Genomic DNA, 22,401 nt, shown 5'->3' with positions numbered 1-22,401 from the left:
TGTCGCTGGCCTGTATATAGTCATTAATTAAAATGCTGAAAATATATTAAAACACAAAACAAGTAGCAAGACTAACAAATGTTTATTTTTGCCTTGATGCGAAGCGATTGGCATACAGTGCGGGCTATAACATTAAGGTTCATGGATCGATATTGCCATTTATGGATTATTTGCTTTAATCAACAATATGATTATAAATTTATCATTTAATTTAAAAAACTTGATTCTAGGAAGCAATTTGTCATGATAAACTCTTGGTAAATATTTTAATTTTTATATTTGTAACCCACTGTTGATTTAGAAGCCAAATGCCTCGCGCAAACCACAAACCGAAAAGATATGCACAAAATATGCAAATGAATAAATGAAATTACTTGAACGCACAATAAACATTATTTTCGGTTTGGCTTAAATGCGAGTACAACGCGAATTTGCGAATGCGCCCAAGGCCAATGGAGTTCATGACGAACAGCAAATAAAAACCATAAAATCAAATACATTTTGGGCGCTTGCCAAATATGCGGGACCTGGCTTAATTGCGGCCACAGAAGGCACAACAATCGGGCTGAACCTTAAACGTTTTCGAGCGTTCCGGCCATTTCTGGTGACAATTTGTTAAGACTCCCAGCCCACACACACACACACACACACACCCGTGCAAAGCTATGGGGGCCGAGACAAAAACCCAAACGATCGCAGTTGACATTGTTTTCTTGGCTAAAAAACGCCCACACGCTCATCAGCTGGCAGTCATCTAATTCGTGTGGTATGAATGATTTTGCATTCATAAATTAGCCGCCACACACTCAGATATGTGTCGCACTCAGCCAGTGTACTTTGTATATAGAGTATATAGTATAACCAACTGTTGTATCGATTCTCACCTGAAGTCGTGATCCAATGCAAATTGTTCTCTCGGCTTAAAACAATCAATCAGCACCGCTAAGCTGCTGAGCTGAGTGCGGTTTTAATTTGGTTTAGAGGTGTCCGCGCCATCTGTCTGGCATATCTTATTAGATTGACAAGTTTAGGATTCGATAAGTTATATCCTCTTAGTGTATTCGGTGCGAACGAGGTTTTCGCTAATGGATAGCTGATCACGGTGTCGAGATATGCCAAGTTTACTGGCAAAAATTGCATTGGTTTTCAGTAATTTGCCACTCGGTTTATATTAATTCTACCCGATTGTCATTAGAATTGCAGTAAGCGAATTTCTGAAGACCGGTTGACAAACGAAAATCGAAGCTAATGTTCTGTTGGCTAAAAATATGTAAAATATTTTAATTCTGATTGCACATTAATATTCCGCAGTAGTATGTACACATTTTATGCCCTACTTGCTGGCGGACATAAAGAACCCTTGCCAAAAAATCGTGGTGCATAAAATTTGACAATTTATTGACGCTCGACTGGCTGTCGTTTGCACTTGTGTTTCGTACTTCGTGTTTCTTGTTCATCACCAAGTGCAGGAGGGAGGCTAAATTTAAAATTCAAATGTTGCAAAATACGCCAACGAAGCAAAAAGTCGGGAAATCTTGTGTTAGGTTCGCCCACCTTCAGGAAGGGCGAATATCCCAAGGAATCTATAGATTCGCATACGATTCAATGATGATGTCATGCAGAAATTGAACAGGTCCATCCTTTTTAAACACGCCTCATCCAACCTTCAGCTTTACCCATTTTTATTCTTAGTTGCTTGACTAATAACGCTCCATAGTAAGGTTCGCCATAAGTGCTTTTGTGGGGGCTGGCTATAAAAAGAGCGGGGAAAAAATTATACAAAATGATAATAATACTTGAGCACACACGCAAAGCAGTTTGGTTCTTGTTTTTTTTTTTTTTTTTTTTTTTGTATTTTTCGCCAACCTCTCTAGTTGGGGTGCCAAATTTGGTAGCTCCGTCCCTAGCCATATATAGAGGTCCAGCAGCGAGTTGGCCAAGAGATATAGAGTCATAAGCGCGCGGTGTATGTAAATTATGAGTCGCGTTGCGAACAAGATGCGGAGATTGCCTTAAAAGCACAAACGACTCGGACTTGTTAATGAATAAAAAGATCTTTCATTGATAATTATTAGATTGGCACTGCTCTCGTTCTCCCCGCCCACTCTACACTACATACGAACATATATCGAATATGTATGAAAGCGCAGTTCTGCCCAGTTATGCCCTAAAATGGTCAGTTGGCAACAGGTGATTTTGAGCCAGGGCTTTAATTATAGAGTCACAGTGTCCGTGCCAAGCCGCTGACTAAGCTGCTATTAATTAAGCCGCCTGCGCATATGGCTGGGTCTTGATTATTGTAATTTATCTAAATGCCGCTATCAATCCATTCGTCTGACTTGGCCCCAGAAGTGAATCAGTGACTCCGTCATCGGTTTCGATCGTATGCAAATGCAATTTTACACCAATTTGGCGCGGCTTATTCATCTAATCTGGCTGCACAATCTTCGTGCCACTGCCACACATCGGTCACGTTGCAGATTGAATAGATGTGGATGCCGATTGACACTCGCTCGATTAAAATTGACAGCTGTCATGATTGCGTTTATGCCATTCGGCTCATATGGCTTAGAATCGCCGAAATGATTCTGCTGATGCTGATGATAATGTGGCTGTTGCGGCTGCTGCTGCTGCTGATGATGATGATGATGATGCCACCAATGGAATGCTCTACTTGCGTGTCGCAATAAATTACACGCAAATGAAAAGCCCTTCTGCAGCTGCTCTTAATTGTGGTCGTGGGGAAAATCTCTTCACCATCTTCATCAATAATCGAGTCAAGTGCTTAGAGCGACTTTTGTTGGTTTCGGCTCGGTTTCTCCGATTCATTCTCCATTTTGGCTCTTTGGCATTTTCTTTATGGGTTCTTTGGCCCGTAATGAACTCTGGAATTGGCCAGCGTTTCTTTTTCGCACCGCTCGGAAAAAAGTAAATTTAAATTTTGTGCAATTTCTTGTCGTCTTCTTTGTTTGCTCAGTGTGCTCAGATTTTTTTTAATTTAAATTTTATTTATGTGGCACACGGAGAAAGCTTCGGGGAAATAAATAAGAAAATAAGCCAGTAGGTGGCTAGATACAAATATCAAACATAATTAATTTAAATGCCAAACAAGTTGTTATTCATTCAACAGGTCAAGAAACTCGTACAAGGATTTTCACAATAAAAACACGTATGCATGTCGGAAAATTGTTTTATATGCATCTAAATCCTCTTCATTTTAGGTGTTAAAGTGTTTCTTCACATAAGCACACAACACTTTATGGTTAGCCCAAAAAAAGTTTATTCCTATGATTTCTGATGTCAACAATCACTTACACCGTCAAAGAAATCAGATAACTGTGTGTCAAAATGTCGGCATTTAGTAAGAGAAGTCAGGCATTTAATTTGATGTCATTTAGTGGCAAATTCTTAAATCATTTCTGTGACATACGATGCAGTCACCTTTCCCCCCCTCGCACCCGCTAAAGGCCAACACACCCAGCACAATTACCCACTTTTAGTGACAAATTGTCAAAGCACATGCCAAAAGACAAACAATGCAATTGAGCTTATGCAAAACTAAACAACACCACCAGCAGCAGCAGCAGCAGCAGCAGCAGCAAAATGTTGATCATATCAATTCGAGAGCCCCTGTCAACTGACACAGTTGGGGGTTGAATCGCCCCACCCGCTACGGAAAATCAGCAAGAGTGTGAAAAGCAGGGGGCTAACTGGGAGGCAGGGGGCGTGGCATGTGTGCATGAGCTCAGTTCGAAGGGTTGGGGTGGCTGTTGTGGATCGGTCATCATTTTGCGATGATGCTGGGTATATTATGGCATAATTTGTTTAAATATAAACCAAGTGATTTCATGGATTAACCTAATAAATAAGCCAGAACATCAGTCGATGGCTGAGTGAACACATTCACACGCCATTTTATTGATGCTAATTTAGTTCGTATTCCACCCAGAGGCAAATTAAACGTTGTTTAATACAAGCACTTAGCTGAAATGACAAATTGAGCCTCCATTCACTCGATTGAAGTGGAGGCAAAGAGCCTGCAATTAAAATTATCAACGCTTTGTTTGTTTGCCTTTCATCTGTGTATTATTACGCTCGGAAAATAATAAACTGTGCTGTAAGAGTGGATTTCATAATGATTAGTAACGATACGTTTAGTATGCGACGGGTGGGCAGTTGTCATTAAATGTTCTTTGTGTTGTAGTAATTCTGTGCAAAAATAATTCTGTTTGATATGATAGTCTTACAAATGCATACTTTGTATATAAGCTATACTACTGCGAACTTGCATTATTCCCGCCCAAATTGCTCCTATTTATGATCGCACATAAACATGTATTAATACCGCATTATCTCTGATTGATCTTTCCAGAAATTGCACGCGTGCGCGCCTCACTGTTCCAGATCAATGGGGTCAAGAAGGAGCCCCTCACTCTGCCCGAACCCGAGGGCTCTGTGGTGACGATGAACGAGAAGGTTTATGTGCCAGTGCGCGAGCATCCAGATGTAAGTGGTCCTAGCATAATGACGACGATAATGATAACGATGATCTAATTTATGTATTCGGGGAGAGCACACGACTTCCGCCAATTAGAATTGACAACGCGTTCGCTGAGCAACTGGGCTACACCGGAAATGGCTTAAAGGTGTGCCAGAGCTATGTGCCAAGGTGTATCTGTAGCTGTAGCTGTAGCTGTATCTGTATCTTCTCCACCGCCCATAGAGTCAGTCATCTGTTAAGTTGTCTTGGCGGCAGCGACAGGCCCAGAAAATGCCAAAGAAAAACGCCCCAGCTGAAAAAGGCAAATGCAAAGCTCAGATGCACCCTTCTCCATGGAGCACATTTTCTCTATAAAGCCTGAGCCGATACAGATACAGATCGAGCTGCAGATATATACGCGTATTAAAATGGGTTAGACGAAATCATTGAAGCGTTTTAGGAAGTCGTTTGACGGCGTTCACTCGTTTCATTTGTCGTCCATTGTAGGCGTCGGAGCAAGTCGTTCAGGCCAAGCCCTGCCACATTAGAATTTGATTTAATTTTATGCAATTTAAAATGTTACATTCCCCGCCATCCCCGCTCCCTTCCATCGGACATGTATATTTCTTTTGTTTTTCTTTAGTTTTGTTAATTTGGAAATTGTTTGGGCGTAGTTTCATTTCGTTTCGTTTCGTTTCTTTTTCTTTTATTTATTTATGGCCTGACAGCAGTCGCAGTGGCGGAACTGAGGAAATTTATTTAACTGCATGACACACTTTGCTCTTGATGTTTATGTTTTTAGCTTCGTTTCGTTTCGTTTTTATCTTTTTCTTCCTTTTCGCTTGTGATCCAGATAAATGCATAAATTTAAATAGCATTAATTAGACTCGAAAGCATTTCAGATCGCACTCCATTCAATGGTGTGTCCCTACTCATGTGGCTTCTGTTCGACAGCTGTGCAAATAATTTTCTTTGCCAAATGGCGCCAGTTCGAGGAGTATGGGTGGGGCGATGACCCAACCAAGTGATGCGGAATTAAACGATTTTAAAATCGATTTTAGCACTCCTGAAACTTAACACGAAAAAGGTCATTTCATTTAATTTTAATTGGAACTCTTGTATCTGCTAGAATAATTTGTGGATAGTATTTATCTGAATGTAAGCCATTCCAAGTCATCTGTTGAGAAATAATCCCCCTTTCAACGACCATAATTGTGTAACCATTATTTCCAAGTCTAAGCCTCCTTCCAAAATAGATTAATCAACATCCAGAGCTTGCTGGTCAAGAAAACCGATATTTTGCCAAGTCACCATCACTTACAAAGGTTATAGAACCGTTTGCCTCTCCTGACCATCGTAAAAGTTAATTAGACCGAAGTAAAATATATCTAACATGTGCCTTTTAATTAATTACCGGCCGGCCATTGCATAAAGCAAATATTCTAAATCACAAAAGCGTAAAGCCAAGCGAAGGGAAAATAGACATTCGGACATTAGCATAAAATTGGACTTTATTAGGGCTAGACCCAAATGATATGAATATGAATGAGTTGAGTTCGTAAATTAAAAAGAACATACATAAATTTGTGAAATGAGCAGTGTGCCGACTGAAAAAAGCTGACTGAACTTGTGATGATGATGTTTTCAGTATTTTCCAAACGAAAACTGGCACAAATCTCTGGTTAAAATTTACGACCAGAGGGCCTGAGATTTTTCCGCTTGATTTTCCAATATATCAGGTGTTCCGATTTGTCTTATTTGGAGGTCCCACGAATGTCGTGTATTTTGTGCGGGCGTTTCGAGCTCTTTTTTCACATAAATCATCCCATTTAATTGCAATCATTTCGGGCAGCCAAAAGCCTGCAATAACTAAAAATTCGCACAGGAAAATTCTGACATTTTCCTACGGTCGCCAGTCGAATATTGAAAATGTGTGCTTAAGCAAGACAAATGGCGTTTCGAATAACATGGAAGTGCAACAAGTTCTGGGCAGAATGTTTATTGGTTTGCTGCTTTGCTGGTTTTGTTTGTGCGCGCCCCGACATGGGGCATAAATTTCAAGGCATTAGCGCAGACACTGCCGGTCGCAAATAATAGCAGTTAATCATTTATAACGCATTCAACAATGTAAATAGAGATTTGTCAGCTGGCGGCCAGCCGACAGGCCGACTACAATAATATGCCATGTAAATGGTCAACAATTTGTCAACCCGTTTCCAAATGCAGAGGATGTGGCAGCAAAGATATATGCTGAATCTTGTTTCTTTGGCCGTGTCCAAAACACAAATGCAACTTAATTAAAGTCGCCAGCAGTCGCGGCATTAAAACAGTTTACAATTAATTACAGCAAACTATTAACGCTCCAAGTTTTCTATAGGGGCCCGCCTCTATCCATCTTTCCATCTTTCCATCTCCAACCATCTCGTTCTGCTCGTTGTTCGCTGTCAGCGCTCATTGCTCATACGCCCCGTGGCGCGTCATCCGACATGCGACATGCGACATGTTGACCCAGTGAGCCTGGCCAGCTTCTGATTGATTTCGCTTCGTACACAACTGAAATTATGTTTGACATTTTTTATATTTTCGCAATTTCATTTGCCGATGCTTAAGCTTAAACATATGGAAGAGGGGCAATTAAATGCCATTGGGGGTAAATATTTTCGTGATGAGACAACGAGCTGTGGACGAAAATTTTTACAACACAGTATATTCTGTGAATCTATTACTCTAAATTGTTCAATTAAATAAAAAAAAAAACAAAACTTTCAAGTGCTGGTAATTATGCTCAAAATTGCCTGTAGCCACGAACATCCCAGCGATATGTTTAGACTTTAATTAATCAATTGTTAATCGATCGCATTGAATTGAGTGAATTATCTTGCCGCTGATTAATGCTGCGGTCACACCCCCACACAGACAGCATCCCACATCTGTGAACCATTTGACATTCGACTCGCGTTAAGGTCATCACGGTATTATACATATCGATTAACCGGGAAATCGCGGCCATATTTAAGCCAAATTATAAGCCAAGAGCGAGCAGCCCATCTCAACATTGTGCTGATGTCTGGCCAAGTCAGCTTACTACGCTTTATGTTTTGTTTGTGTGGTGGTTTTTTATTGTCTAAGCCGTTAACACAAAAGCCAATTAATCTACAAACTGCAGCAAATTAGTCATAAACATTGAAATGCTAATTACGTGCAATTTTTATGTACATTTTCGGTTGTTTGGTAATTTAATAGGTACAGCCCCAAGTGGCAAAAACATAAAACAAAACGAAATAATGCAAAAAGCCAACGACAACGAATTGTGGCAAGCATTATATTCAAGTTAAGTTTGCTGCCGTTGTTTGTCATGTCAAAGTTTGATTTATTTTTCCGTGTAATAGACGAGCTTTTTGTGCAGCGTAATTATGTGTGCTAAAGTGTCGCTCTCTGTAGATGCATATATACCTACAGGCCTTATATGTACTGTATGCATAGTAGTAGCCAAGTCAACTAATCTATTTGATCTATGCCGACCCCTGCCTTGCCTGCCTATGCATTTCTGTTTCCAATTTACTGGCGAGCGGCTCAAATGAAAAGATTCGTAAAACTCACTGAGTCACACGGCCAGCAACGCGATTAAAATCTGAACACTATTAAGCAGAATGTTCTTCCACGCAGCTCCTGCTAATGAAATATTACAAATATTTCCTTTGTGTCGGTTTTCTTTGGTTTTCGCATCGCATGAAAAGTTTTACGCACAATTGACTGGCCTGTTGTCATGGTCGCCATTTAGGAGGACCACTTCTTATCACAGCCTCTCGTGTATCTGTGTTTGTACTTTCCCTTTCAGCAATTTTGGTTGCCTGTCTTGTCTGCTGTGTGTGCGTCGCAATTCGCTTATCAATTGTTTGTACCTTTTGCCGTATTGAAAATTGTTGTACGTATTGTACAAATATAAAATATTTTCCCTATGCCCTATCTGAGCCCACAATCTGTAAAATAAAGCAGCAGCCATGTACATATACACACGTACATGTGTATGCGCTATACAACATTTATTTGTACGCTTCACTTGACTACACTCCACTTGACTTGCCCAGCAGCTCCCGTTGTCATCTGTCTTTTGTCTGTTTACTGTGGCACTTTAGGTTGAAGTACGCACGGGCAAAAGGTCCGCACAATATTACACGCCCGTAGCGAAAAGAGCATACTTCAAAATATCCAAACCATTTTCTGGACCTAAGAAAAAGAGTATTTCTTTGGGGGGCGACTTTCAAACGCACGCGTGCCTTTTGAACAATCAAACAATGGAGTAAAAGGATGCCATTATGCTGCCGCAGAATTCTAAAAATGCTCATGGGCATTTGAATGGCAATAAGCTTATTCCAATTTATTTAAACTAGTCGAGCTTTCTTCGAGCAAATTGTAACTAATTAGTATCTCAGTGGGATTTAATCTATATTTAGATTGCCATAAAGAGCATGCATATTAATTAAGACACAAGGTAATGATTATTACGTTCAAGTGCTACATTCTTAATCTTTATTGCTCCTCTCACGAGTTTTTTTTTTGTTTTATGGAAAACTGCCACTCTGTTTAAGCTCCCCCACAAACTCTAAAAAACAAAAGGGCAGAGGGAAATCCTTGAAACGCAATCATTTATAATTTATTTGGCCACTCGTATTTGTTTGGCATTTCTCAATATTTGTAGAGCGCAAGTGGCGGTGCAACGCGGCGTATGTGGAATCTTTTGAGCGCTGCATGCGTGGGGGGAAAATGGTTTTTAATTTCCGCTTAATGGCAAATGGAAGAGATCACTTGTGCAAACATGGAGCTGAGCCAGGGATTTTTAATTAAGCAACTGATACGGGGGCGATAAGTAATGCAAATGTTTTCTTGGGCAGCGTAATTCATTTTGCGCACACATACATACACACATGTATGTGGTGGCATTGCAGCAACATTTCCTTTTATTTGGTTTTAGCAACTTTCTCGCCATAGTTTGGCCACATTTTGTTTGGACTTCCATGGAGGTTAAATGGTTTTTGCGCAAAATTTAATTAAAATTGCCTGAGCCATTAGGCATTAACTGCATTCTTTGCGGCAATTTTCAATTGATTCGATCGCAGCACTGTCGGTTGCGATTGCTGCTGATGCTGCTGCTGCTGTTTCAGTTTGCTGTGCAGTTTCAGTTGCAGATGCAGTCTCTCAGTTACAGATACAGATACATTCGTACTGACTGACAACAGCTGCTGCTGCTGCTGCTGCTGTTTTCAAGCCACTTTGGCGTTGGTTAACTGTTGCCGACGGCTGTCTGCTGTCGATGATCGCATCGCTGTGCACTTAACATCCCCATATCTCACATCCCATCACATCATCGCATTCGCAATGGGTCTCCAGTTGAATGTGGGTGGGTGGGTTACGTTCGTGCCCCGGGGCGAGACCAGAACTAGTTTAGCCAGCAATTTACAATAACTCAAATGGAAATGCTTTTGATCTGGCCAATAAATCTAATTTATCGGCCTGCCTGCGGTCCGGCTTGGTTGTTGCAATCTAACCAAAGTATATGATAATTGGGCGCCATGGCGGCAGCTTACGGTTGGGGTCACCACTTCGATGGTTTGGACATGGGCATGTTGTTGGCCAACATGCCAGGCACGTCCCGTCCATCATCATCGACAAGCGCGTCAAAAGATTTTTGCACGCTCCGCTAATAGTTTAAGCAAAATTCTTTTGAATGTCGCCGCCAGCTACACAGAAAGAAATATGTTAGCATTAAATTAAGAATTCATACTTTGCAAGCCATATGGTTTTGCTTTTTCAACCTACCTAAGGAGTAATCTTCAGCAATATCCCATTTATTCCGCTTAATCTCCGACCTCTAGCTCCCAATTATTGACAAGATTCATTTTCTGAGTGCCACCAACTGATTTGCTAACCGACTGACTGCATTTGGCTATATGCACAAAGAGCTTTGAGTCTATCTGGCTGATTGGTGATTGGTTTATCGTGCCAAATTCAGGCGTGTCGCCGCGGGTCATATTACGTTCGGTTGCCCATTGTTGTGGCCAAATGCCGTGGCCTGTGGATTGTGGATTGTGGATTGTGGGTGACTCCAGCCTTCAACGAACCGAATCTGACCAGCGTCATACGCTTTAATAACTTTGACTTTGAGCGGATCTGGCCGCCTGGCATTTATGCATCCTGAGTCACGCGCCGATCTAATGCGTTTTAAATTTGCCAAAAAAAAAAAAGAGATAGAAACATTGAACTTTAGACCCAAGCTAGTGAGTTAATTAGATTGTCGTATGTTGATTCGCTAATGATTTCCTCTAATTTCGCCCGTCTAATTTATATCTCCTCTCCAATTTCATTTTCATTCCAGTTCAACTTTGTCGGCCGCATTTTGGGACCGCGTGGCATGACCGCCAAGCAATTGGAGCAGGAGACCGGTTGCAAGATCATGGTCCGCGGCAAGGGTTCCATGCGCGACAAGAAGAAGGTGAGTGCATCGCACGATCGAGTGGATTTCGAATTCCCAATGGTTTGGCAGGAAACCAGGGCATTACTGCGGACGCGGACACACATTTCAGTGCACATTCCGAAGACGAGCACTTCAATTTCATTTTTAATTATCGTAAATAGTGCCGCGAATGTGGTATGCTTGGATATGAAAATTCGGTTGACAGTCGCTTTCCGTGCCAAATGGGAATTAGTCTTTATAATGGGGCGAAAAATGTGCCCCTCTTTTGTGTGTATGAGTTGTTAATTCTGGGTATGATTACCACATGGTTGGCTTCCGTAAAGTAATTAGCAATTCGATTCTAATTTTCAAACATTTTGTAAGAAACACTTAATTAAGCGTTGAACAGTATATATAATTAAATTTTAATCTCCTTAACGAAGCTAGCATACAAATCTTTAAGGTTAACTCTAAGTCCAAACGTAAGATAGCAAATTGTCGAAAATATATTCTTATACTCGTACATATTTGGGTGTCTTGTCACTCAAAATGCGCTGATGATTTAATTTCGCCAGACGAAAAAAGCATGTGAAATGCGGAGGAAAGAAAGCAAAGTGAATCAAGTGTCTCGAGACGATTAAATGTATTTTTGTAATTCATAAATGTGGCCGGCCAAATGAGCGGCACGCAGACAGGAAAGTTTTTCAAATTCGCAATTTTCATGCAATACTTTGATAATTTGGCAGAAATGAATGAGCGAACTCCCACACAAAATGTCTGACTCATCGCGAACCGAATGATGTTCGCCTGCGACAAAAGTGAAAACCGAAAGAATAGAAATGCTCAGTTTACTTGCATTTTGCGGATAGAAATAGACCTGACAGCCAGAAAAAATACAAAAATTAGTCACAGTGCATGGTTTTCGTGAGGTGAGACTGACCGACCCCTCTTTACATTTGCTCAGGTTTTCTGTGTGTCTTCTGCATGGCCACTCATCCGAAAAGGTCGCTCTTCTCGATTCCTGATGACAAAACTTTGTCCGGCACTCGTACATTGGCCAACTTGACAGTTGTTAATTTGCTGTTTCTAGCACTGGACGACTACGACTTCAAAAGAATTTCTATCCAATTTGATCCTAATTAATTATAAATTGTGGCTCACCAACTGAGTTGCAGGAGGAGAAGCAGAAGTATTTATTATAGTTCAAGCACGTTCGCCACAACGCTTCTAGCCACAAGTAATAACATCGGTGAAATGAAAAATGGCAATAATGTTTTAAGTGTGTCGGAATTCGCCCACTATTAATTGTTCCGCGCCCATTAGCACAGTTTCGAATAAATTCGCATTTCGTTGTTCGCAGTTTTAAATAGTTCACATATTTAAAAGAGCAAGAAGAAGGCGAAGCGATTGAATCACTGAGCAAACCAAAAAATATTTTGTAATATTAAAAATTTGCCGTTGTATTGCTTGCATGCTTTAATCAGAAAACTCAATGTGAAAAATGAAGATACTTTGTGCTTAAGAAGGTCATTAGCTTCTTCTCGGTACTTAGGTAAAAATGTAGTAGACATTTATATAAAGCTTTTCGCTCCCCATTTCAGGAGGACGCCAACCGTGGCAAGCCCAACTGGGAGCATCTGTCCGATGACCTGCATGTCCTGATAACCGTCGAGGACACCGAGAACCGTGCCACAGTTAAGTTGGCCCAGGCCGTAGCTGAAGTACAGAAGTTGCTCGTGCCGGTGAGTGTTTGTCGAGTGGTTTTAACGAACCCTAAGAGAGCCCTTCAGAAAAGCCAAAAGTAAACTGATATTTGCCTAATTTAAAGTTCATAATGCGCCCGCGAAAGAGCTTAAAGTAAATAGAGAAAGTAAACAAGAAACAATTAAATCGAATGCGTGTTGCCTATCCCAACTCCTTTTTCTATGTTACATCAATAATAAATTAAATGATTTCTCAGCTAAACTGAATTGAATGTTAACCAATATAATTAATAATGAATTTTCTTGTATTATTTCTCATTCTCTCTACCAACAAAACCTAATCTGCTTTAATGTATTCCGTTTAATACATTAAAACCCTCAAAACCAAAACCAAAACCAAAACAAAAAACACAAAAACATACACTCGTACTAACAGCAAGCCGAAGGCGAAGATGAGCTAAAGAAACGTCAACTTATGGAATTGGCGATTATTAATGGCACTTATAGGGACACAACAGCGAAATCTGTCGCAGGTATGTCAACCAAAAGCCTCTCTTTATCAATTATCCATCTAAAACCAACCAAATAACCTAACCCGATCTCCACTCAGACAGAGCTAAAAATCAAAAAACAAAAAACAAAAAAAAAGCAAGATAAAAATGATAACAACGTTAACCAGCAGCTAAAATCGAATGAGCGAGGATCTAACCATTAACGATTTGCAAAACTGAACCGTTAACGAAACCAAACTGATTCAAATTCGATTTACATTTCTTTATTTTATATTTGATTTATGTGTTCGACGACCAGCTTTCTCATGCGTTGGCTCTGCTTCTTATCTGTATCCCGCAGTGTGCGATGAGGAGTGGCGCCGCCTGGTTGCCGCCTCTGATAGCCGCCTGCTGACGTCCACCGGCCTGCCCGGCCTTGCCGCCCAGATCCGTGCCCCCGCCACCGCCCCGCTGGGCGCCCCATTGATCCTGAATCCCCGGATGACCGTACCCACAACGGCGGCCAGCATATTGTCCGCCCAGGCAGCTCCGACAGCCGCCTTCGACCAGACCGGCCATGGAATGATCTTCGCACCGTACGATTATGCGAACTACGCCGCCCTAGCCGGCAATCCTCTGCTCACGGAGTATGCTGATCATAGCGGTGGGTTGTTTGCCAGATAATCACATATCTCACATATCCGAATCACTCTGTTCCATTGCTATCTCTATATCGATTTATGATTTATGCTCATACATACACACAACCCCCAACACAACACGAAAGTCAAAAAAAAAAAAAAAACACTAAGCGAATCATCATTCATCAATCTAGGCAGAAGTTAGTCGTCTAAGAAGACACATATGTAGCCACATGAATAGAGGGTTTAGATGCGAGTTGAATTGCGAGCAATAATATAGCAGCTAATCGCCAGAAAAGCACACAACATTTAACACACACTAGAAATACAATGTACACGTTGCGCATACGCCCAGTAGGTTTGTTTTTCCACTTAACACATTAACCAAGTGCAATCGATTGAGTTTGCTATGACAGCCCAGCAGAGTCGGCGAGCTCAAGCATATAGAATAATTTATATATATTTTTTTAACAATTGTTTTGTCTTGCTTAATTGTCATGTAAAAGATATAGATTTGGCATTTAATCATTAGGAGCTTGCATTTGTTTTAAGTTCTCACATAGCAGGCTACAGTTTGGACTTGCTGCAGTTACGAAGTTGTGTGTGTTCTTCATCTTACAAGGGAATTCCAATTTAATTGGCCCCTCAGTTGATAAGGATAAAGAATATTTACAAATCGCATAAACAAGGCAGCATGTTCACTCTTTCTGTATTCTACATGAATATCTAACACAATTACTATTTTCGTTCAGTGCCATGAAGTATGCAATGAGATTTTTTCACGCTTCTTAACCTTGCTCTTTCCTTTAAGAATTCACAATAATAATGATATGCTAACCAAAGCTAACAGAATTAAACAATACCTTCATTATTTTTATCCAAAGTCTATTTTATCTTATATATTTGTTATAAACATAAATATTTGCAGTTGGTCGATATATGCATGCCGGCTCCGTCTTTTGAACTTCTTTTTCTCACTCTCAATTATTTTTCCCTTGAACAAAACCAAGAAAACAGAAACGATTTGTAGAGGAAAACCCCACATAAAATGTTTAGCTTAAAGTTATGAAGTTACAGTCACACACAAACTGAAACAGAATTATACACACGCACATAAATGTATAGACTGTATATATTTTTAAAATTTAATATTTACCTAGAGACAAAAACATAATAAGAGTAAAACGGCACAACAAACAGGAAAACAGAAATACTCAAGAAAATACAAGCAAAGAATTAATCTACAACAAATTATTGCTCGACAATGAATTTGCTTTTTATATTGTTTATTAGATTCTAGGCCGCAATGCAACACATTTCTGCAATATGCAATATTGGCAAAAATAAGTGATTTTTAGGCCCTTAAATTGTAGTTGCTTTAATCTTAAACTATAACCTACATATATGATTTTCCACCCGAAACATTTTTATATGAGTATATTCTAGTTGAGAACAACAACAACAGCGGCATCCAAAGCAAGTTGTTGATTTTCGTTTTTGGAACCGATGAGTATTCAAATTAAAGAGGGCTAAACTTCATAATTTTCTCTTCTGATTAATAACCCTATTTTTTTTAGTTTTTTTGGTATGAGGGTCGAGTTTTAAGTGCAATCTAGTTAAGTGTCTGTTTTTTATGTAGTTTATGTAGTGAGTGTTGCGATGGGGGGACAGTATTTATGCACAAATGTACCTAACGAAGAGCGAAAAGGAAACCGTTTCAATTTTTCCAGCCAGTGCCATTTCTCGTCAAAACCGTATACTTTGAACAGAATTGCAGAAAAGCTTTTTTTATATATATACACATATATTTATATATAACTCTTAGTGGACAGGAGCCTTGAATCAAGTTGGTGCTTAAATAATATCTTCAGTTAGTTCTAAGTTTAGTCGAGGCTCAAAGGCAGCCGTCCAAGAACAGAAACCATTATCCAGAATCAATTGAATGCACGACTAGTCAGCAAGCTGGAGGAACAAAATGCAAAAATAATATGATTGGACAGAATAATCATTTCTGGAACATCTAGCAATGAGCTGGATACGAATTACCTAGGCTTAGCGGCTTGAAAATCACTTATTTTGCAGCCAAATCCAAAAAAGAAAAAAATCAAAATCAGATCAAATATCGAATACACAAGCGCATATATGTATGAACGACTCATTCCAAAGAAGCAGAGAATTTAAATGTTACAAAGTAAAAGAATGCAGAATACCGAAAAACAGGTCAATAATTCCCCCTCAGTTGGCAATTGGCTTCCAGCAAAGGCAGCACAGCTTCAGTTTGAGCAAGCAAATGGTAGATGTAAGGATGTATGCAATATCTATTAGCCCTAAGTTGTACCCTGTAGCGACGATGTTCACATCTATTTATACATATGCAACCTATATGCAAACCCATATCTACATGTATCGTATCGTATATTTTAGTAGGCGCCATTAAGCAGCAGCGTCGTTTGGCGACTAACCGCGAGCATCCCTATCAGCGAGCAACGGTCGGAGTGCCAGCCAAGCCGGCGGGTTTCATTGAGATACAGTAAATACAATGCATAGTGAATCGGGATAAGCGAAGCACTATAAACTCAGAATGTAACACTTTAAATCACACCATATCGGCGAAAGCAACTTTACCACTTTTAATATCAATATTTGTACGAAAAAGGAAAGAAACCATTTAAGAACAACGGAAATCGAAGGATTGTGTTTGTCTGCCCGTTTGATTGCGTTCACCAGGCAACCGATCACTTTAGTTCAATTATTTAAAATTTTGTTTGCTATTTATTTTGATACCAATGCTGCTCATAACTGACCATCCGTAATCCAACCCCAAATCCACTGTACCACTGTATATCCGATGAAACCTGGCCGGAAACGTTGGCCTGGCCTGGCCGCTCTGCCCTGATCAGGGTTCTGAAAAAGAATTTTCATGCGCACCGCCTCCACAGGTTAGTTGTGTTTCTACTCCTTTATTTATTTTATCAAACTATTATTTTCTTTATGTGTTATCTTATACTCGAAATAAAATGCAGATGAGCTTCCAGAACGCGTTGCATTTTATTTCGAATGCGAGTTTTGAAACTACAAACAAAAAAAATTTTGATAAAACGAAAGTACAGACACATGCAAAATCTATCAGTCCATTTTTAAGCTGAAGATGAAGAGTTTATTATCAGTTGATACGAGTATATTTATACACAAATTTTTATATTAGTTTTCCTTTGTTTTCACGTTGACTTGTGCCTTTGATGTTTTACATACACTCAAGAAAAAAAAAAGTTTGAAAAGAAAACAAACAAAAAAATGAACATTTTAGTAGATTTTATTTGTATTACTGTTGGATAAGCCATATACCCTATTTAAAAACGCTCTTTACGAGATATGAATTTTACATGTGTATCTTAGGAATAAGTCCCCTGTTTAGTCGTTTAAGATTATATGATTATTTTGTATTATGCGTTCGAATGTAAATGTTGCAATTGAACCGAAAGTGTACCACAAAGAAATAAAGATCAATGATTTTTGTTGAAGTAAAAACAGAAACCTTAAAAAAATGAACACAACAAAAACAAAGAAAAAAAATCCTTACCAAGTCTTATGATTCTTTATTGATCCACGAACTTGACTTCTTTCAGAATTCTCCTAAATGAAATTGAAACCAATATCTAACGCTTTCCAAACTTAACACCCAACGAATAAATAGAGATATTTATTTCTCGTATTCAGTCGTCACACATAACTCATTGATCAGATATATTAATAAACACTTCACTTTGTTTGTTTGCAACTCTAGTGACTAAGAGAACTTAACTATAGAAACCAGACACAACCGCATTTATACATAAAACCCTCACCCACACACGTCCTTCGGGCATAACTCTATGCTTACCACCCACTCCTCGATTGATCATTAATCCCACCAACGCAACCGACAACCAGACCAACCAATCAAGCAATCAATCAACCAATCAATCAACCAACCAACCAACCAAACTATCCACCAACCAAACAACCAACTACTACCAAGATACCACCACAAGTGCTATGGCATATGCAATAATACTTATGAATCCTATGAAGCGTGTATCTGCATATCTGATACACGTATCTATGTGTACTTACCACACTTAATCTTTAAGCTTATGGGTTGCGGATTTTTCTGTCTATGAATAATTGATCTCTAGACTAGTTAGTTATCTACATAACTTGTATAACTCCAACCCTCATGAAATTGCATTGGCATCTGCTTTATAATAAACAAAAAGGAATTCAATTCTTCAAGTCCCTCTCCTTCATTATCCAAAATAATTAGTAAGAACTGAGTGTTTTTTCTTTAAAAAAAGTCAATTATTTATAAAATTATTTATAAACAAAATATCTTTTCCAAACGGAGAAACTGACAGCATTTTTGTAAAATTAAATGTGTATATAACGCTTCTTTATAACTACTTTATTTGTGCAATATTCTTGAAAAAGAACCCAATCTGACTTGAAAGCTTATGCGCCTGCAATTTTGTGTAATCTTTTTGTTTACTTTAGTTTTCCCCTAAATATTATGTGGTAAATATAAAACTAGCATATTAAAACCATTAAACGGTACAAACATTTATTTATTAGCAAACAATACCCAAAAATTGTGATGTAATACTATTGCTAATTAAAACTAACCAAAGGCCAAGTTAACCAAAAACAAACAAATGAAATCTAGCAAAAGATTAATCGAAAATGGAAAAAAAAACATCGTGTTCTTGTAAATTTAAAACAAAGAACGAATTCAATAACCACAAAATGTTGCATCAAATAACGTCTGAAAACACAAAAACATTTGCACTATCTAAAATTTTCTATAAAATAATTTAATATCCTGTCAATGAAACTCTAATGATAATAATGTATGTGTTTGTCTTTATTAAAGTCAAAAAATGTTGACCGCATCTAATGAATAGCGGATGGCATTCAGCAAAAAGTTACTAAACATTGGATCAACAAATTTTGTAATAAGCATGTTTTCGTGAGCACCACTGATTGTGTAAATCTTAAATAAGTGTCTGGTAACTTTTTGCGATCGTAACTCGCTTAACCTAGGATTATTACATTAAAAACTAACTGCTAACCATAATATATTAATCGAAACTCTATTTCCACTTCTATGAATATCTCTCTTTTCATGCTAACTAAAACAATCCAAACAACAATAACTGACATACTCACAAACGTTTATCTTAAATAAAATAAATATATACTTCCAAACGATATATAAATATTCCAATAAAAAATCCAACGGAAACTAAAACAAAAACAAATCCTAAACACACTACCAATCCGCTCCTACATCCGCCATGAACCATGAATCCATCGCCTGCCCTAGATGAGCACGGAATCAGAGCAGCAGCAGCATCCCAGCTATCCCAGCCATACCAACCATACCAGCCATCCCAGCCAGGCCGAAAGCAGAGCCAAGTGTGTGTTGTGAATGTGCTTACTTGAAGCTAACAAAACAAAAAAAAAAGAAAAAGAAAACCGTAACCAAAAGCCAGAAATCTGAGCCACCACATGTCACTTGCACAACTACTAAAACACTGAACCCCGAACTCTGAACTCTGAACTTATTTGCCACATGAGCAGCAGATGCGGCAGATGCAGCACATCAACACCTGCAACAGCACAACAGCAAAAGCATCAGTAACAGCAACAGCATCAGCAACAGCATCAGCAACAGCATCAGCAACAGCAAAAGCAACAGCAGCAACATCAGTATGTATTGAATCTTGTGGCCATTAAACTGTTACGTTTTGCCAGCAACAAAACAAGGCAATTAAGCAAACAATTGATAAGAGAATCAAACATAGAGCTTAGTTTAATTATCATAATCTAAAGGAAAATACAAGTTAGTTCTTAGTGTAAAAGTTCAACGAACAAAAACATACTTAATGCAAACATATACATATATATATATATATATATTTAAATATATACATCCAAATGCATATACAAGTCTGTATATAATAACTCCCAAAAAAAAACCCCAAACAACAAAAATCTAAGAAAATCATGTTAACGGAATCTCATCCAAGAAACTCTACCCAACCAACAAAAACTGTTTTAATTTTTTTAAAATCTGCCCTTTTAACTCAAATTGCAAAAATGAATCTTTACCCCTTTCATTGTAATCCTTTTAATGGATTGTGCAAGAGATCTATTCAAATCCTTATTGTGTCGGATATAGATTTTCACCCCTCGATTAAGCATAATCTATTTTTGTTAAACTGACGCTAATTCTTGTTAATGAAGTATTTTTTGATTATGTTATTGCATATCTATATTTTATGTATAGATTTCGTACCCCACTTCAAATTGATTGTGTGAAAAGTAAGTGGGGGCGAAACAGAAACAACATATATAACACATTTAACAGCCATATTTAGTTAATGAAACAAACATATATTATGATAATAGCATCGAGCATTCATAATGTACAACTAAACGCTAAACTTAAATTATTTGTAATATTTTAAAGCTAATGTATTATATGCAGAAATAAACACAAACTCACTTTTTTTAAACGAATAATTGTTCTTCGAAAGCGATGGCCACAACAAAAAGAGAATTCTTTAATTTAAAATAAATATCACGCCTGCAGTAATGGCAATAATGTATCTATTTTATAATAGTGAATGAAATAAAAGAAATGCAGAAAAATTAGCACAGAACAAAACTAGAAAGCGAAAGTAAATTGCATTTAATTAATGGTACAAAGCAACCAACGCAAAGTTGTTGCAAACTTTATTTTAAATTAAAGAATTTGCATTAAATTTTGTTGAGAAAAGCAAATCTTATTAATATGTGCCTTAAACAAGTTGTAAAATTGGCACGAATCAAAATGAAAATTAAATTTAAAAACAAATGCAAAGTATACAGAAACTCTGTTGAAATTATTCTGCGAAATGTGAGACTTATACTCAGAAACAAGACGATGTTCAACCGCGTGGGAGTTGACTAATCTTTTAATGTTAATAAATCATAATCATAATGTATAACTTTTATTGATAATGACGGCAATCGTGCAATCGTAGCAAACCTTGCTTATGATGAGTTCTGAATTAATTTTAACACGATGAAAATGTAATTCTTTCGATAATTGAATAACAGAAAGAAAGAATCGTCTAGTTTTATTCGCATTACATAAATCGTATGCTGTGCCCCTAACATCGCATTAAAAACATCATTCATCTCCATTGCCAGCATTGTATAATTTTAACTTCATAATTTGAGAAGGAAATCATTGATATTTTGTGAGGTAATCCATATGTTCAAAACCTAATAATATATATAAAGAATGCACATGTAATTAAATGCATATACATATACGAGTGTATGCACATATGTACGATTATGTATAACTTTTTGCATAAATAAATGTTTATAAAAAATCAAGAAAGATTTCTATAGTCGAGTTCCCCGACTATCAGATACCCGTTACTCAGCTAGTGCAACTGAGAAATTTCCACATTTTCTGGAATATCGGTAGAAATTGGGGTAAAATTAATAAAATGAAAAAAAAACTTAAAAATTGTTTAAAAGTGTGTTCTACAACATCATACATCAAAAAAATTAAAAAAAAGAATTTCTAAAATTTAATGCAGATTTTTATAGAATTGTGCATGAAACATTTAGAGGAATTCCACTTCAACATTCGATTAACATAAGTTGTGCTTAAAACTTCAGCCCTGGGCCATTTCTTATTTTTTTTTAATTTCTACTACATTACATACATCAGAAAAATTACAAAAAAAAAAATTGAAAAATTTGAATGCAGATATTTAGAGAATTGCGTCAGAAACATTTAGAGGTATGCCACTTTAAAATCCGATTAAGATAAGTTGAGTTATGTAGTTTAGAACTTCGGCTTTGGGACATTTTTTAATTTTTTGGAATTTCTCCAACATCATCACATGAAAAAATGACAAAAAATTAAAAAAAAATAAATTTCTAAATTTGAATGCAGATATTTAGAGAATTGCGCCAGAAACATTTAGAGGTATGCCACTTCAAAATCCGATTAAGATAAGTTGAGTTATGGTTTTTAGAACTTCGGCTTTGGGACATTTTTTAATTTTTTTGAATTTCTCCAAAATCATCACATGAAAAAATGACAAAAAAATTAAAAAAAAAAATAAATTTCTAAATTTGAATGCAGATATTTAGAGAATTGCGTCAGAAACATTTAGAGGTATGCCACTTCAAAATCCGATTAAGATAAGTTGAGTTATGGAGTTAAAACTTCGGCTTTGGGAAATTTTTTAATTTTTTTGAATTTCTCCAAAATCATCACATGAAAAAATGACATAAAAATTGAAAAAAAATAAATTTCTAAATTTGAATGCAGATATTTAGAGAATGGCGCCAGAAAAATTTAGAGGTATGCCACTTTAAAATCCGATTAAGATAAGTTGAGTTATGGAGTTTAGAACTTCGGCTTTGGGACATTTTTTAATTTTTTTGAATTTCTCCAAAATCATCACATGAAAAAATGACAAAAAAAAAAAAAAAAATTAATTTCTAAATTTGAATGCACGTTTTTAGAGAATTACTTCAGAAACATTTAGAGGTATGCCACTTAAAAATCCGAATAATATAAGTTGAG

At 37.6% G+C, this 22,401-nt stretch overlaps 1 protein-coding gene across 7 annotated transcripts in view; it reads left to right on the top strand.

Annotated features, from left to right (window-relative positions):
• Positions 1-21,100, top strand: part of LOC6555407 (protein held out wings) — a 37,416-nt gene extending 16,316 nt beyond the window's left edge. The window contains exons 3-9 of one of the 7 annotated variants that reach the window (XR_003407621.1): positions 4,373-4,506; positions 10,854-10,970; positions 12,533-12,673; positions 13,071-13,167; positions 13,445-13,789; positions 16,191-16,705; positions 19,126-21,100. Coding sequence is in view for 6 of the 7 variants with exons in the window: in XM_026976229.1 (XP_026832030.1) it covers positions 4,373-4,506; positions 10,854-10,970; positions 12,533-12,673; positions 13,071-13,167; positions 13,445-13,789; positions 16,191-16,300 (944 nt within the window). In the remaining variant the exon portion in view is untranslated. Of the gene's footprint in view, positions 1-4,372; positions 4,507-10,853; positions 10,971-12,532; positions 12,674-13,070; positions 13,168-13,444; positions 13,790-14,694; positions 15,363-16,190; positions 17,718-19,125 lie in introns of those variants that run through there. The other 6 variants (XM_015153348.2, XM_001982291.3, XM_015153346.2 and 3 more) reach the window with 6 other exon arrangements.
• The last annotated feature ends 1,301 nt before the right edge of the window (positions 21,101-22,401 follow it).

This window comes from Drosophila erecta, unplaced genomic scaffold (assembly GCF_003286155.1).
Source record: "Drosophila erecta strain 14021-0224.00,06,07 unplaced genomic scaffold, DereRS2 tig00000000-arrow-pilon, whole genome shotgun sequence".
NCBI classification, from domain to species: Eukaryota; Metazoa; Arthropoda; class Insecta; order Diptera; family Drosophilidae; genus Drosophila; species Drosophila erecta.
This window is presented reverse-complemented; position numbering and strand designations above follow the sequence as displayed.